This window comes from Quercus suber, unplaced genomic scaffold (genome assembly GCF_002906115.3).
Source record: "Quercus suber isolate HL8 unplaced genomic scaffold, Cork oak 2.0 scaffold_587, whole genome shotgun sequence".
Lineage (NCBI taxonomy): Eukaryota > Viridiplantae > Streptophyta > Magnoliopsida > Fagales > Fagaceae > Quercus > Quercus suber.
This window is the reverse complement of record NW_027070032.1, coordinates 101,293-117,158: the sequence shown is the minus strand read 5'-3', so window position 1 is coordinate 117,158 and position 15,866 is coordinate 101,293. Positions and strand designations below refer to the sequence as shown.

At 32.7% G+C, this 15,866-nt stretch overlaps 2 protein-coding genes across 2 annotated transcripts; one reads left to right on the top strand and one right to left on the bottom strand.

The window, feature by feature from the left end:
• Positions 1–1,263: 1,263 nt before the first annotated feature.
• Positions 1,264–5,953, top strand: LOC112028167 (uncharacterized). The gene is made up of 9 exons (XM_065764851.1): positions 1,264–1,397; positions 1,736–1,803; positions 1,887–1,930; positions 2,152–2,229; positions 2,326–2,479; positions 3,928–4,077; positions 4,178–4,285; positions 4,640–4,705; positions 5,453–5,953. Coding segments are annotated over exons 3-9 (657 nt in total). The 5' UTR covers positions 1,264–1,397; positions 1,736–1,803; positions 1,887–1,928; the 3' UTR covers positions 5,552–5,953.
• Positions 5,954–13,044: 7,091 nt separating this feature from the next.
• Positions 13,045–14,500, bottom strand: LOC111995620 (transcription factor MYB26). Its single transcript, XM_024027530.2, has 3 exons — positions 14,368–14,500; positions 14,058–14,187; positions 13,045–13,747 (listed from the first exon to the last, which is right to left on the bottom strand). The coding sequence occupies exons 1-3, from the start codon at positions 14,498–14,500 to the stop codon at positions 13,045–13,047; spliced, it is 966 nt and encodes a 321-aa protein (XP_023883298.2).
• Between the last annotated feature and the right edge of the window lie 1,366 nt (positions 14,501–15,866).

The window sequence follows — 15,866 nt, the reverse complement described above, 5'->3', positions numbered from 1 at the left end:
CTTAGCTTTTTGCTATGGTCACTTTTTTTTCTTTTTTTTATCCTCAATAGAATATTACAAACATTTTATTGAATAAGTGATGTTATAGAACATTATAAATATCTTCTAAAAAAATCCTTTATGAATGTGTTACTAATTAAAAAAACAATGTAAAGCATTTATTGATAAGAAATTTTGTATTCATAATATTTTCACCACAAATCTTAAGTGGTAAGTTGTTATAAGTTGTTATTGGTGAGAATAAAATAATTTTAGAAGTAGGTTTAAATTAAAACAATAACAACTTACCACCTATAATTTGTTAGGAAAGTGTTGTGAAAATATTATGGACGTAACATTTTTCTCTATTGATTAGGTGGTGTAGTTAAAGTCAACCAAATACATTTATTGACACATCAATTTGTTAGTTTTATGTAGTAAAATTTATAGATTTTTTAATAGTTTCTTTCATTAAACAAGCAGAAAGTGAATTTTAAAAGTGTGTGTTTGGATGAGCTTATTTATTTATTTACATAAAATAGTATTAAAAAATTATGGAAAAAGCCTTTTTTTTTTTTCTTTATGCCATCAAAATAAAGCTAAAAAAGATGTTTTTTAATGCTTGCCAACNTTGTTGTTTTTTTTTTTTTTTGTTTTTTTTTTTTTTTTTTTTTTATTGATTTTGATATTTGGCTATGTGGGCTTCTTTCATTTCCTGTATTGCATAGGTTGTATTTTGTGGTTTATTGCTTGTTTCCTTTGATTTTCTCATCTGGGTTATGCGGGTTCTATTGTTTTTGATTGCCTAGCTGTAAAGTTTTGTGTTTTTTGATTGATTTTGATATTTGGCTATGTGGGCTTCTTTCATTTCCTGTATTGGTATGTGAGTTTCATTCATTGCTTGTTGGTTTTCCGGGTTGTCTTTGATTATAGGCCGTAGTTTGCGTTTTATATCTTATTTCCTTGATTCTCTCATCTGGGTATGTGGGATTACTGTTTTTGATTGTTTAGGCTTGTATATTTGTGTTCCTGTATTGGTATGTGAAATTCTTTCATTTCTTAATTCTTTTAATGTGTTTTGTTGTTTTTTTTTGTTAATTTCATTATCTGAGTATCTGGATTCTTTGTGATTATTGATATAACTTACCTTTTGTGCATGTTTCTCTTAATTGCTTATTATGGGTGTGGGATTTTGAAGTTTTTTTTTTTAATATTTGCCGATTACTCTTTGTATATAGATATGTTGTTTTGTTTCATTTCAAGTATTGGTATTGAAGCTGGGAATATATTCTGATTTGTTAGGTTGTGATTTGGTGCTTTTAGGGACAAATCAGTGTCAGGTCATTCTGTGACTCTCCAAGAAACGGTTGCTGTGAGTTCCACCGAGATTAATGGTTCTACAGCTTTTGAAGTTTCAGGTATGACCGATATCTATGTATTGGGTTCTGTAACTATAAAAATTATCTTGTATTTAATGGATTCATCATTCCTTGCATTTTGGCTTTTGTTTATGTTTATGTTTATGTTTATGAAATTGGGTAGATATGATGTGGATTTTTTGATATTGAATTTAACTACTAGCCAGATTCATTCATTCTATATATGGAAAACTTCAGTGATTTTTAGTTATTGATATATTTTCTTTGAAATTGGCATCAATGTATGCCTGAAAGATTTATGTAAAGTTGATCTGGATTTTGCGGTTTCATCATGGTTACTGATAGTAACAGGCTTGGACGTGATTCTTTTTACTCAGGGACTCCTGTGGATTGTGTATCGTTGGCATTATCTGGGGCATTGTTTTCTTGGTCAAAGCCTCTTCTGGTTAGCATTTATATGATGTCATCAGTATGATTATGCATATACATTTTGGGGTCCAGAAAAATCATAGATGGTCTCATTTTCAGGTGATTAGTGGAATTAATCGGGGATCAAGCTGTGGCCATCACATGTAAGTTGTTAGTTATTGCTTTTTATTATTCCTATATTATCTTGTTTAAGTCAAGCAGGGACTGCAGGGTAAACTTTGGAATCATCCAATATTTGAAATCAGTGTTTGATATGTTTACTCTAGTAATATCAGTTAAAGCTGTATGTTTCTATTTTTTTCGGGTGACTTCTAGTCCTTATTTGAATAGACAAGATTTTTTTAATGACTGAAATGTTGATCAGGTTTTACTCGGGTGTTGTTGCCGGAGCTAGAGAGGCCCTAATTTGTGGTGTTCCATCGTTGTCAATATCATTGAACTGGTGACTTGATTTTTTCTTATAAAAATTTGATGTATATATATATATTTTCCTTCTTGATGTTGAGAAGTAATTCTTTGGTGATAATATCTATTGCAGGAAGAAGGATGAAAGTCAGGAAAATGATTTTAAGGATGCAGTTTCTGTCTGTATACCTTTAATAAATGCAGCTATCAGAGATATTGAAAAAGGAGTTTTCCCCAAAAGCTGCTCCCTGAATATAGAGATACCCACTTCTCCCTTGACAAACAAGGTTTGCATCTCTAAAGTGTTAATTAAATGGGTTGTTAACTTGTTTCTAATTGAAAGTTTGTTTTGAAAACTATGGTAATACACACTGAACTTTGACCAGGTGTTTTCCAAAATATAATACTGGCCATAATAAAGCACTAGAACTGCATTCTTAATGAATGACTAGTTTTTTCATTGACCATTGTGGTTATTGTTGTTTTCATTCAATGGATATATGTGGGGTATAGATGCAGCCTTTATTATTCTCCCTGTCTGAATGACAAACTATTGGGTAGGTTTAAAAATTTAGGGTGCATTTGTTTATAGATTCTCAAATTTATTGATAACTGAATACCCCTACTTATCAGAAAAAGAAAGAGAATTGAAAACCCACCAGATTATAAACTTTTCAGAATGATTCTGGTATGTTAGTGTATCACTGAAGTGTTTTTTGGTCATATCAGATGACTTGGTGACTTAAGATGACATGGGCAGTATCATGTTGAGAGCCTTATATGTTAAGATGGCCAATATTGGTTCTTGGGGGAAATGAGGTTATGCTAGGTAATCAGGCAGTGAAAAATCTTAGTGCTATCAACACGTACTCTGGAAATTGGCATCCTCTGTCAAGCATTTAGAAGTAGCCAGGATAGTTATCAATAGCAATGTCATCAGGGTAAGGCTTAGTTTTATTTATAGAATCATCACTACTTTTGGTGCATGTGAGGTATGTGGATCTAAGATTATATTCTATTGCTATTCTTGGCGCTTAGTTGCTAACGATAAAATATTAGTTGGTGTCTCTGCTCGTTAGAATGTATGCTGACTTTATAGGATAGATCTACAAACTTAAGTGTGATAACTGTAATCACATTCTTGTCACTGTTGGACTGGAGTTTACAGTTATTGTGCTTTAGTGTAGGGGCCTGTGTTGCTCCCATGGGTCAAAATTTTGAGGGAAAATTTTAACTCATTGGAGCCAAAGTATCTTATGCTTAATATATGGAAAATATGCTACAATTCGGTTAGTGATAACCTAGGAATCATGGACACTTCATTTAGGGTACCGTACCCGTATCGTATTGGCTGTTTTATGTTATAATTTTTCAGAAATTGCTCGTGTCACTGTGTTGTACCTGTGTCTGCACTTCCTAGGTGGTAACACATTTTTCTTTCTCCCATTTCAAGCAAGTGCTTAATTGTTAGATGCTTTGGCTCAAACCCTTGATTAACTGTATCAGCTGAGATATATAGTTGGTATATTGGAAAATTCTACTTGATTTAGACCCTCTTCTGGGAAGCTGGTCTCACATTGTCGGTCATGTATTGAACTACTGATTTTACTCATTCATGCGCTTTTGTTTGAAAAAAAAAAAACTGTTGATATAAGTCCTTGCCTTCACAATATTTAAATTCTCCTAAGACATTCTTTTCCCTCTTACATATGCATGAAAATGTTTTGCTTGACAGGGTTTTAAATTGACCAAGCAAAGTATGTGGAGATCAACTCCTAACTGGCTAGCTGTTTCAGCCAACCGGTATCCTGCTGGACATTTCATGTCCAATCAACAAAGCCTTGGCCTTCAGCTTGCACAGCTTGGCCGAGATGCCTCCGCTGCGGTCAGTCGCTCTCACTGTGAATTGCTCAAAAAATAAAAGGCTCATGGAAGGATTATACTGCCCTTTTCCTGTTTTCATTTTTTTGGTGGGTGTTTTTCAGGGTGCGGCTCGACGTTTGAACACACAAAAGAAGCATGTGGAAATTGAATCAGTTGGTGTTGCTGGAAAATCTGATTCCAACCGAGTGAAGAAGTACTTCCGGCTAGAGGTATGAAAAAAAAATCTAGCAATTAAGGTTGCTTTTAGAAGCAGCTTTTACTTGCTGTGAGAATGCTTTTAGAAGCAGCTTCAATAAAGCAGTTATACTTTCTCCTTTTAGGATAATCAATGAAATTGCTTGAAGATCTGTGACATTTTGTAGTTTTATAAGAAGGGTTGATATAAAATTATGAATCTTAAGTTGCTTGTAACAAATCTTTGAAAGTTTTACCTATAGAAAAGTCTGAATTTTTGTACTACAAATTGCAAGTCTTCATTGGCTTGATTAACCAAAAAAATTGAAGATATTTGTAGTTGTCTCATGAAGTGATGAACTAAGGCTCAGGCATGCTTACATTTGCAGTTTCTGGATAAGGAGCAAGAAGAGACGGAGGAGGATCTGGATTTCAGAGCTCTTGAAAATGGATATGTAAGTACCTATAATTTCTTTTTTTCCTCATCATTGAAATTATTTATTTTTTTCTCGTCATTGTGTGTCATTCAATCTTATAGAAATGGAATGAATGAATCTAAATTTTCAGTAGTATCATTTTTGTGGGGTCAGCTCTTTCCCCTAGTAGGTTTTTCTTCCATGACTGTCAGTTCAAACAACTGTAATAATTGCAATGGGGTCCTGTTTTAAAGAGTGGATTCCACTTGCCTGTGATTGGTGACTGTACTACAAAAGAACTGAAGAAAAAGTAACAGAAGAGGCCATCATAAAAAAAATTTGGTATGTTTTACGTAGCATGTAAAGGTAAAAGTAATAAAGTGTGTGGTCATTGCAGGACTGCATGCTATCATCCTTTGACTTAAATGTTACTGTGAGTGTTTTCATATATCATTATGGCTCATACCTAATGTTTTGGGTCCCAATGTCAGTGATTAAATCTCTTTAAGACTTACAATAAAACACCAAGGATCAATATGATTTTTATTGGATATTAGGCTTGCCTGTAGCATCTGCATGTTAATTGAAATAATATCCTAACTGTTACATATTTCTTGGGTGGTAGGGTTTGGTATCTCTTTTAAAATATTTGAAATAGGGTGTTTTATTGTGGTTGGAGATGGTTACTTTTCTTTTATTGAAGTATTAGATACTTGGCTTCATGTCTTTTTCAATATTATTATTAGCTTCCTTGGTTTCTGATTTGTGTCTCATTTGGAGCAACAGGTTGCAATAACTCCTCTTTCTCTTTCACCACATATTGAGACGGACATTCAAACGGCTACCTCAGATTGGATCTCTGCTGCACTCCCTGCAGAGCAATAAAGCTTCCTCAGTCCAGCTTGATATAGTGTACATTTGGAGTTCTGATATATATAATTTTCATGCGTCTGCAGTTATATGATAGTCTAGTCATTAAGTGAAACGATTAATTCTGATTCGTGCCGTTCTTTTCTATCAATATTTTTTTCCCACCTAATCCTTTTCTCCATTGTTTCAGTTCTTCATTTTCATATTTCTGTTCTGGAGCAATTGCTTCCTGTAAACTTTTCGGCATGTTTTAAAAATGCCAGTTTGTTGTCTTGTTTTGCCTCTTTTTTTCTCTTTGGTTGGATTTTTTTTTTTGGGGAACACGGTTGTTTTTTAACTACCAAAATTGTGGAGTTGCTTGTAGTTGTAATGGACGGGTTCATTGGTCTAATTTCTAATCAATCACATATTCATTGACTTGGGATTTTGTCACTGTGATTTATCAATAGAAAGTAGTTTTAGTGTGTTTGTGTTTTCCTATTCACCATCCTCTTTACTTCGTAGGTTTATTAGACAAGCAATGTCATTAAATGAAGGGAGGGATTTGGTGTTCTAATCGAATAAAAATCATGTCTAACTCTGAATGTCACTTTATGCTTCATTAATGGTAATAAATTGTTACATCCTACTTTTTTTTCCTTTATAAAGTCTATTTAAAATGAACAAAAAAAAAAAGAAAAAAAAAGAAAGTGTTACTTTAAGGGTTGTGTGATTTTTATTCGAATTTAGAGATGAAGTTACCAAGTGACTGGCGTTAAGTCTCTTTCTTTTTATTTTGGGATTTGGACTGGTGTTAAGTCTTGAGTTTGGACTGAAGAATATAACTTGAACAAATGGGCTTAGAAGGTGATTGAATATGAACTTTGCTGAAACATGTAACAATTATGGTAATTGGTTGTTGTTGGCGGTGCAGCAGGACAATAATTCAAGCTTTACATGCGTGGTAGACCCAATCAGCCAAGAGTCTAGTACTTGGTTGGTGACATTTCATTTGTATTGGGGTCACATTAGCCCAATGAATTAGATATAGGGCCCAAAAGATGAAGTCTCTCAACTCAGCTTATTAAGCCCTTGCAACCTATTTGCAAATGGAGAGGAAGACATGCTATTTGAATCAAGAGCCCGTTATCATTTGCACCACAACATGTCAAGGGCCTATTTGGCTCTTCTTCGCGCTTTATAATTTTGTACATGAAGGCGGATATCACTGGTGTGTATTCCTTCCCATATATGCAGATGTTATATACAACTATTACACAAAATGCTACCGTGTCTTTCAAATAGTACCATTCCTCACCATTCACCAACAAGTTTTTGTTTTTTGTTGAAGACGTGGAAGCAATGGCCTGTTGCAGGGCTATTAACTTTGCTGCAGAAATTGGAATACATGAAGTGATTATTGAGGGTGATGCTAAGATTGTCTTTGTTTAGTTACGGGGTGAAGCTGCTAGTTTTGCTCACATTGGTGAGGCGATTAACGACTGCTAGCTAGTTGATATTGTCAAATTCTGATTACCTCTAAAACACGTGTGTAATCCTTGAACTATTAAACTATGCCTTTATTTATGAAATTTGGTTGAGAGTGTGTGTATACATGTAATTATGTATGTATGTTTTGTTTGATATACGAGAAAATGTTACAAACTCATGGGTATAACTTATCCTTAAAAACCGGCTTGTAAGGTAGCTCCACTCACCTATCAATTATTTTAATCTGGTCTCTAGGTCGCCCCCTCGGGATCCGACACAAAGTACTCAGAGGGTGGTGGTTGACTCTGATACCAAATGTTAGGAACCTATGGTAAACTCTCATTTAAAAATTGGTTTGCAAGAAGAGGTGCCAAGAGTTTATAAATACTTAGTTAAGTTTATATTTAATCCACGTGGGACACTAGGATCATAACAGAAAATGGATGGATCAATTATAGTTTTTGACAACTACTTGCTAATAGCAAGTTGCTATAAAAGCTAATGTGCATATCTGTTGTCAATGAGCTCTAGCTCAACCAACATCTCCTCTCCTTATAAGTGCACAGTAAGGTAGTAAGTTCAAACCCATTTGTTGTATGTGTAACTTACCAATAATAATAATAAAAATCCATTAAATTTGCCATTTTAGTCGTTGACCATGAGAAAATTGTTAACTAATTAACTAATAACCAATTAACAAATTAACCTAATGTCTTCATATCACTGGTGACCTTAAGGTTGTGCATATATAGTTTGTTTTTTTAATAAACAAGTAGAAGGATTTTATTAAGAAAGAAGATTATTTCATATTCACGATGGTGAACACAAAGTAACCTAAAAAATTATAAAGAATTAGATTAAAAATCTAAGCAAATCATGGAGCTCAAAAATGGAATTGTTGTGTAAAACCCCAGTTCGAATAGCAAGGATTCCAACTGATCCATTGGTCTCTATCATTTCCCTTGTGAGTATATATGAATTTATGGATGGACAAAGTTATTTAGTTACAAAATTGGTTATAGCTTAATGCTACAACTTCCTTTTAAAAAATTAACATTATAACATATTTTGAAAATCTAACTACTTGATTGCATATTCTTTATGCTCTTAATACACATGTCAAATTTTGTGTAAATCGGATATTATTTATTATATGATCTATAAATTATATTGTATGCATAATTTTAAATTACAAAAACTTGCAATTTAAACAATTTATTGATAACATAACTATTGATTTTTAATTTTTTAGAAATTTTGCAAGCATGCATGGAGGATATAAGAAAAAAAATATAATCTAATGGTGTATTTGTCAAAATTTACCTCCAATTAAAAGATAATGAGTAAAGTTGTTATCTCAGGTTACAACCAATTTTATAGCTAAACTTTGTTGTTTATGGACATATAACTATGTTTAGACAAAATTAAATTTCTACAAAGCATTCTTTTCTTTGGTGCCTCAAAGAAAAAGAAAGTCTTTTTCTAAACCTTCATTTTTTCTTCTTTAAGAACATTGAAATTATAGAAGCTTCAGCTTGCTCATTTGTCTAGTAACTAGATGTATAGTCCAGTTAAGGCCTCATAATTACTTTAGTATCCATTACGGATTGCATCCTGGAAACTATGCCCAACTTCTGCCAAATGTTCCATCAAGAACATAACTAGCAAGTATAGAATTGTGGTTTGGAGTAAAAAATTGGTTGAGTGGGGGATGGAAATGCGCAGAATCTCTATAGGAAAGATTAATTATTAATGATGATAACTGTTAGGTATGGTCTTAATTTACTGCTACTAGACATGAGTTAATTATAACCTGGAAAATATTGAAAATTTGTGAACTACAATACTCATGTAGGGTACACCAAAAGGAAAAAAAAAAAAAAAGCCCTATGGAGGGGCTCTCTTGCTTCAAACTTCAAAGGTTATGATATAGAAGTACTTACTTTTAGTTATTACTTATTACCTAGATTTAGGGGGCTAAGACAGTGCTTCTGGTATTTCCTCTCATGAATCTGATTAACATGATAAACCCCGTAAGATTTGTTTTGTGGTGAATGATATGTCGATGCTGATGTGGTTATCCTGATTGCCAGTATGTTTACTTTTTGATGAGAGATGACTTAAGTAGCAGGCTTTAGACTTTAGGTGGTAGTGTCATCCGAGATATGCTCTTGTTTTTCTGTTGCTAATAGTGATTAATGTACTGTGCTGGAAATAATATCATCTAGAATGATATCCCCTGCTCTTGCCGGTGGAGGTTTTTTTTTTCACTCCTATATATGGCTGGAAGATGTTAGTCCACATTAATTCTGCCATAACCAATTGTTTTCATTACTAGCCAATGCAAATGCAGATTTTTTTCATTTCATAGGCCCTCAAAAGGGTTGCTGCATTACTTGAACATTGTGGTAATTGTTGCAATATGGAAGCTTTTATTCAAGAACACTTAAGGCTAGAGTTTTCAGGGGTTGGGTTTGGGTCACCAATTAAGTCATCAGTATCATTTTGTTCGGTCTTTTTGGTTTCTGTATAGATGTTAACTGTTCTGTTCTGCAGGAGATGTTTCTTCTTCAAACGAGCCAATGATTTTATTTCCTAAACGGACTTTCCAGCCTAGCTTTATCCAGCATAAGAGGAACCGTGGATTCTTTGTTCGGTACATCTCTCTCTCTCTCTCTCTCTCTAAAATTTTAAAGTAAAGATTGACATTCGAATCTTCTCTTTAAGTTCAAATAATTTCATCCAAATGAAACGACTAATAAATGTAGGGAAAAGATATGGAATAAATTTTGTTCTTATAGCAACTCAATAACTACTTTTTGTTTATTCTTACCGGGACAATAATTATTTCATGTTTTATATATATGCATATTCCTTCTCACAATGTGTGTATCTCACAATTAAATGAGCTCCACACATTGTGAAAGAGAGGATGCAATAATATTCATTTATAAGATACATTCTCCCACCGGGGGGGATAAAGATTGAGATTCATTCTTTATGCTTTATAACGAACATGGTTATAAGGATGAAATCAACAGTTGATGGCCCATCGAACCCACAGCCAAATATGGTATGGTTCCTTAATCATTGTGGTAACAGGGAGACTATTGTGTACCTGTTTTCATTTTCCAACACATTACCCTCATGAAAAGTGGAAACTTTATTTTGTATTCTTTTATAATAAAGACGAAGAAGAAGAAGAAGAAGAAGAAGGAGAATTATTACAAGAGAGATGCTACGTCTACAATAATTTTATAACATTTTTATAACAAATCACAGGTGGTTAGTTATTATTGGTTTAAATTTGAAATTAATACTAAGATTACTTTTTTGCCCTAACAATAATAACCAGTAACAACCTGCTACTTAGGATTTGTTGTAAAAATATTGTAGACATATCATTTCTTTTATTACAAAATAATAATTCTTTTTCATCTTCCATTTTTCTATTAGATTGCTGAGTGCTCGTTTGGAAGAGCTTATGTTCGTTGGTTTATTGAACTTGAAAATTAGTTGTCTAAAGTAAGTATAATTATACCTAAGAAAAATAGAAAAGTTATACATAAGCTAAATAAGATGAATAACCACTCGTCCAAAGGAACACTAAGGAGATTAGAAATTGTGAACTACTTTCTTACTTGTTGGATGCATGAATTAAAGTGTGTAATTTAAATAAACGTTTAGTAGATTTGCAGAGAAAAGAGTACTTCATGTACTTGAGACCTAATTTGTGAGAATTTGCTGACTTGAATCAATATGAGTGGTGGTTTTTACCTCTTCAGTTCTTGAAATTCTTTCCTGTTCATAATCCTTGCTATTCAAAATTCTCAACATTTCAGTAAAAGATTGAAGAGGCTTTATTCATTTCATTAATTACACAATTCTTAGTCAAGTTATTTTATTTTCTTATTTATTGATTTTTTCATCCACCAAATTTTCCTAATAGTTGCAATTAAAAAAGTTACTGATTATTAAGATTAATATGTCGATTTAAGGAAAAATCAAAATGTTTAACCTAACATGGCTTGTAACAGTCTCATATATAATTCATATAGAAAGATTCCTAAAAAGTAAGGATGTGCATTTAACCCACTAATTCGAGTGAATTCAATCCAACCTGATGGGCAAATTGGTTATTTAATGGTTGATGGGTTGAGTTGGGTTCTATTTTTTTTCTTCTATTATTATTATTATTATTATTATTTATTTATTTGTTTTTTTTTGAGTTTGGTCGAGTTCCTGTTGGCAAGATTTTATAACTTGACAAAACCCATGCTATCAATAATTTAAAAATATATGTAATTAAAATTTTTTTGTTGATTCATTTTTGTATCTTGAGACTTCTTATGAAGTTGGAGTATCAGACTCCATTGTGTAAATTGTAATTTCTTTTGCTCGATAAATAGGGAAAGGAGGTTTCAAACTTCATACATAGGGCATCATAAGGTATTGATAACATTATGTTAATAAGTCAAATCCCTATTGTGTAAATTAAAATAATTTATTAAATTAATAAGGAGCCTGAATAATTGAATACACACCATTTTTTTATTAGACCTCACAAAATCTTTCCAACTCAACCTAACCTATTCTTTATGAGTTTGGTTGGGTCGTTAATTTCTCAAAAAAAAGAAAAAAAAAAAAAGAAAAAAAAAAGGAGATTATTAGCTTGGGTGGATTGAATTTGAGAAATACCTCAAATTAACCCAATCCATATACACCCTTGCTAAACTAACCCATTACAATCTCCTCTTCCTCCCCCTTTCTTCTTATTATACTACTCTTCTTCTTCCTCTTATTATTATTATTTTTGTTGTTGTAGTATTTTATTATTTTGATCTTCCTCCTCTCGTGTTACTTCTTCTCATGTTTACTATTTTATTATTATGTTCCTCATAAATACAAATGTATAAACATGCATGGATACATCATACATGTTGATCCCTCAAAATTAACAAAAGTACTATTTATAGGAAACCTTATGATTGACAAATCTCTGAGAATTGACGATTAAAGAATTAATTATTGTCTCTAACTTTCCTCCATAATTAGATGATTTATTTGTCTATATGAATTCAATAATGATGAAAAAGAGAGAAAGAGAGTGAGCCCTTTCACTTGGAATTGGAAAATAACGACGAAACCAGGTACTAAAGTACATCAAGTGACTTTTTCCGTCCCAAAAATAGTGGATTTTTTTTGGCACAATTACAAAATATATGGTTCTTTCTTAAAAATATATATATATATATATATATATATCTGCTTGAATTTTCTTAAGTTTAAAGTTTAAACTGTTTGTTGAAAAGAGTGTACAAATATAAAAAGTTTAAGTCACATACTTTGACACAATTTAAACGCGTGGCAAATGGTTATTGAATTACTTTTCACTAAATATTAGTGATGGACCCATTTATATGTGATGGAATCATTTATAAGTGATGTAATCCTATCACATATTAACAAATTGTGTCAAAGTGTATAGATAAGTATTATGGGTATGTTTAGATACCACTTATTTTATTGAAGTTGAAAAATTATTATTGAAAGTATTGTAGATAAAGGTAAAGGTTAGTTAAAATAGTACAGTGTGGCTTATGAATAGTGCAAAAAAAATGCAATAGGACTTATAAATAGTAGTAAAAATAAGCTGAATAGTAAAATAATTTTAATTTTTAATCCTAATCCCAACGCACCCTTTATGTCCACAGAAGAATTGGTACAAATTAATATGGAGCAGTACTTTCAACTTTGCTAGGCACCAGGAAGTAGGAATTCATAAATTTTATTAATTAAGCTGACAAACTTGAATAATCTACACATATTTTTTGAACTTCAGCCAGCGTTACTCACTTTAACTAGAAACATTTTTAGCTTCCCAAAGAAGGTTCTCTTATATGTCTTGTGCACATAACAAGCAATAAATGCATTGTATCAATTAGGTCCATCAATTAATAGACAGAACCTAACTCCAACAGAGTACCATGTCTAAGTCTTCCGAATTGAAGGAAGATTAGGGTTTGTGACAAATTGTATCAAGTACGATGATGACATGATGGCATATCCATATACTCCATATGATTGTTGGGCACGTATGGATCATGTGGATAATCAAAACTAGCTGGAAAATGTGGGAGTCTAGCAAGTGGGTCAAGGTCTTGTGACGCACATAAGTAAGGCATGCCACAGCAATTACCACTGATATTTTCACAAGGTTTTGGAATCATGGATGATAATGGATCCTCATCATAATGTGGTGCTGTGATACTTGGACCAATACGTTTATTACCAATATAATGCTGTGTTGCTCCACTAGTGCTGAAATTTTGAAGTTCTTGATTAGGATCAAATTGTTCATGAGGTTGATAGCCTAATGACCATAGTGGATCATAAAAAGAAGAATTCGATGGTGGTGCCATTGGGGGCGGGGTTGGAAATTGAACCAAATTGGCACCACAATTAGTTTGGTGTAATTTAAGATCACCATGATCAAAGCCATGCAACATTGGGGTTGGAGTGGGAAGGTATAGCGGGTCTTGTTGAGAGCTTAGGATCCAACTAGGGTTTGTGTTTAGAGAGAAAAAACTTTCCTCAGAGTTACCATTATAGTGCATATCAGGAGAGGTGGTTATGGCATGAACATTATGAGAAATCAACTTCTTCTTGATGCTTGAATTCCAAAAGTTCTTAACCTCATTATCTGTTCTTCCTGGTAGTTGTTTGGCTATCTGAGCCCACCTGTCCAAAAAAGAGAAAGGTCCCTCTTGCATGAAAAAAAAAATGATATACATGATAAGGATAATATCGATAATAAGAATAGTAAAAAGAGTAATGATAGGAATATTATAAATTTTACTTGATAAGACTTACTTACAAACTGAGTATCATGTGTTAAATAAAATATAAAAAAAGTAAATAAAAAAATTCATTTATTATGTTGTTAATATGTCACTCATGATATTTAATTTTCACTTTTTATTTTTTTATTTTTATGAATTGGTAATAATATAAGCACTTTTGGAAAAGAAGAAGAAGAAGAAGAAGGTACTTGTTTCCTAGAATGCCCTGGAGTTCAATGATGAGGGCAGCTTCTTGGGGAGAGAAGCTCCCACGTTTTAAGTCAGGTTTGAGATAATTTAACCATCTTAGTCTACAGCTCTTTCCACATCTCTGCAAGCCTGCTTCATAGAACCGTACAAGAAAAAGGACAAAAAGAAGAACAAAGCAAATTTGAGAAACGTAGTAGGAATGTATGAAAGCTAAAGCAAATTTGAGAAACGATAGTAGGAATATATGAAATCTAGTGCAATTTTGAGAGAGAGAGAGAGAGAGAGAGAGAGAGAGAGATATAACGTTACCAGCAAGTTTTGGGAGAGAGCTCCAGCAACCATGGCCGTAGGCTGTAATGTAGTTGATGAGTTTCTCATCTTCCTCTGGTGACCATAGTCCTCTCTTAACCTTTTGCTTGTTGCAGCATGAGTGAATTCTCATGTTTCTCTCTAAAAGCAGTACCATTGGGGAATAGGTTTAAAAAGAGGAAAAAGATCAGAGAGAGAGAGAGAAAGAAGAAGAAGAAGAAGAAAAAAAAAGAAAGAATAAAGAAGGCAGCACTAGGTCTAGAGCTAGCTAGAAAAGTCACATTTCACCTAAAAGAACAAAAAAACAAAAGTGAAAAGGAACTATTAGAAGAATAGAACAGAGAAATGGGTGATTTGAAGTGTGAGTACTAAGTACACTGAAGTTATGAATTTGATGTAAGAGCTGTAATGGTGGCCAGTTAGGGTATGTAGCCAAGAGCTATATTGCTTCTTTCGTTATTTTAGAGTTGGACTTGCTTTACTTGTCACACGTGCAACGTATGATTCTTGATCAAGTAAACATTTTTTTTTTGGGTTGAAAATATATATGTGATTGTGGACCATTTAGGATCGGTGTTCTTGCTAAATTAATAGACAGATTTACATGCATGGATGAAGAACAACAAAGGTGAAATTAATGAAGAACTCTCTTCTTAGACATGTTAACTTATGCTTGATGTTAAGGATAATATTAGACCAAAAAAAAAAAAAAAATGTTAAGGATAATTTATGCATGTATGCTTTCTAAGTTTCCCCAGTACAAGGATCGAAGATAATGATGTTTATAATGAAACATTTTTTATATAGATATCTCTTAGGTTTTTTACTCTAGGTTGGCAAATCATGAGCAAAAAGGTATTGTTTTAGTAATTTTAAAGTCTTTTAGTGTTGTCAAGATTGCTGCCCAGGTACTGGAGTTTACCGTGCAAAAGTGTGCTGCTGGACACCAAGTCGACCAATCAAGAAGCTTAGATCTCACCAAATTGAGTTGTATTTTCACAGATCGAAACTCGCGATTTTAGAAACGTTCATTCAATTCATTTAGCCCATTCAGTGATTAGGGTCTCATGCAAACAAGCCAAATGTATTTAAGCAAGTCCTAATACACATCCAAAAGAATTTTGGAGTTGCTCTCTTATAAATCTAAGGTTCTGTGCTTTCTGCTCTTAAAAGCTTCTACAGAGATCATTCAAAGCACAATCTAAATTGGTGGTGTAGTCCAATCATAAGAAGAAATAGATCTAAATCTTCAAGTGAATTATTTAAGTTGTGAACTAGAGATTCACGTTGCAATATCTTATACCTAAGTAAGTCTGTGGACTCGTAATTGCATTTCAAAAAGGTTTGTAAATTTAATTTTACTAAGAATAGTGTTATTTAGTTATTGTAAAACTTTTAATTAATTGGTGGATTTATTTCACCTTAGGATTGTATAGGTTAAATCCCTCCAGGATTTTTACTGTGAAATTTTATTTCATTGGTTTTACTTTTTCATGGGT

Bases quoted from the DNA above. Each gene is read 5' to 3' on its own strand.
- LOC112028167 (XM_065764851.1), top strand. The intron at 2,230-2,325 runs GTGACTTGATTT...TATCTATTGCAG, and splicing joins TTGTCAATATCATTGAACTG to GAAGAAGGATGAAAGTCAGG. The intron at 4,286-4,639 runs GTATGAAAAAAA...TTACATTTGCAG, and splicing joins AGAAGTACTTCCGGCTAGAG to TTTCTGGATAAGGAGCAAGA.
- LOC111995620 (XM_024027530.2), bottom strand. From the start codon at position 14,500: ATGAGAATTCACTCATGCTGCAACAAGCAAAAGGTTAAGAGAGGACTA. The intron at 14,188-14,367 runs GTAACGTTATAT...TCTATGAAGCAG, and splicing joins CTCTCTCCCAAAACTTGCTG to GCTTGCAGAGATGTGGAAAG. The intron at 13,748-14,057 runs GTACCTTCTTCT...TTTTTTGGACAG, and splicing joins CAGGGCATTCTAGGAAACAA to GTGGGCTCAGATAGCCAAAC.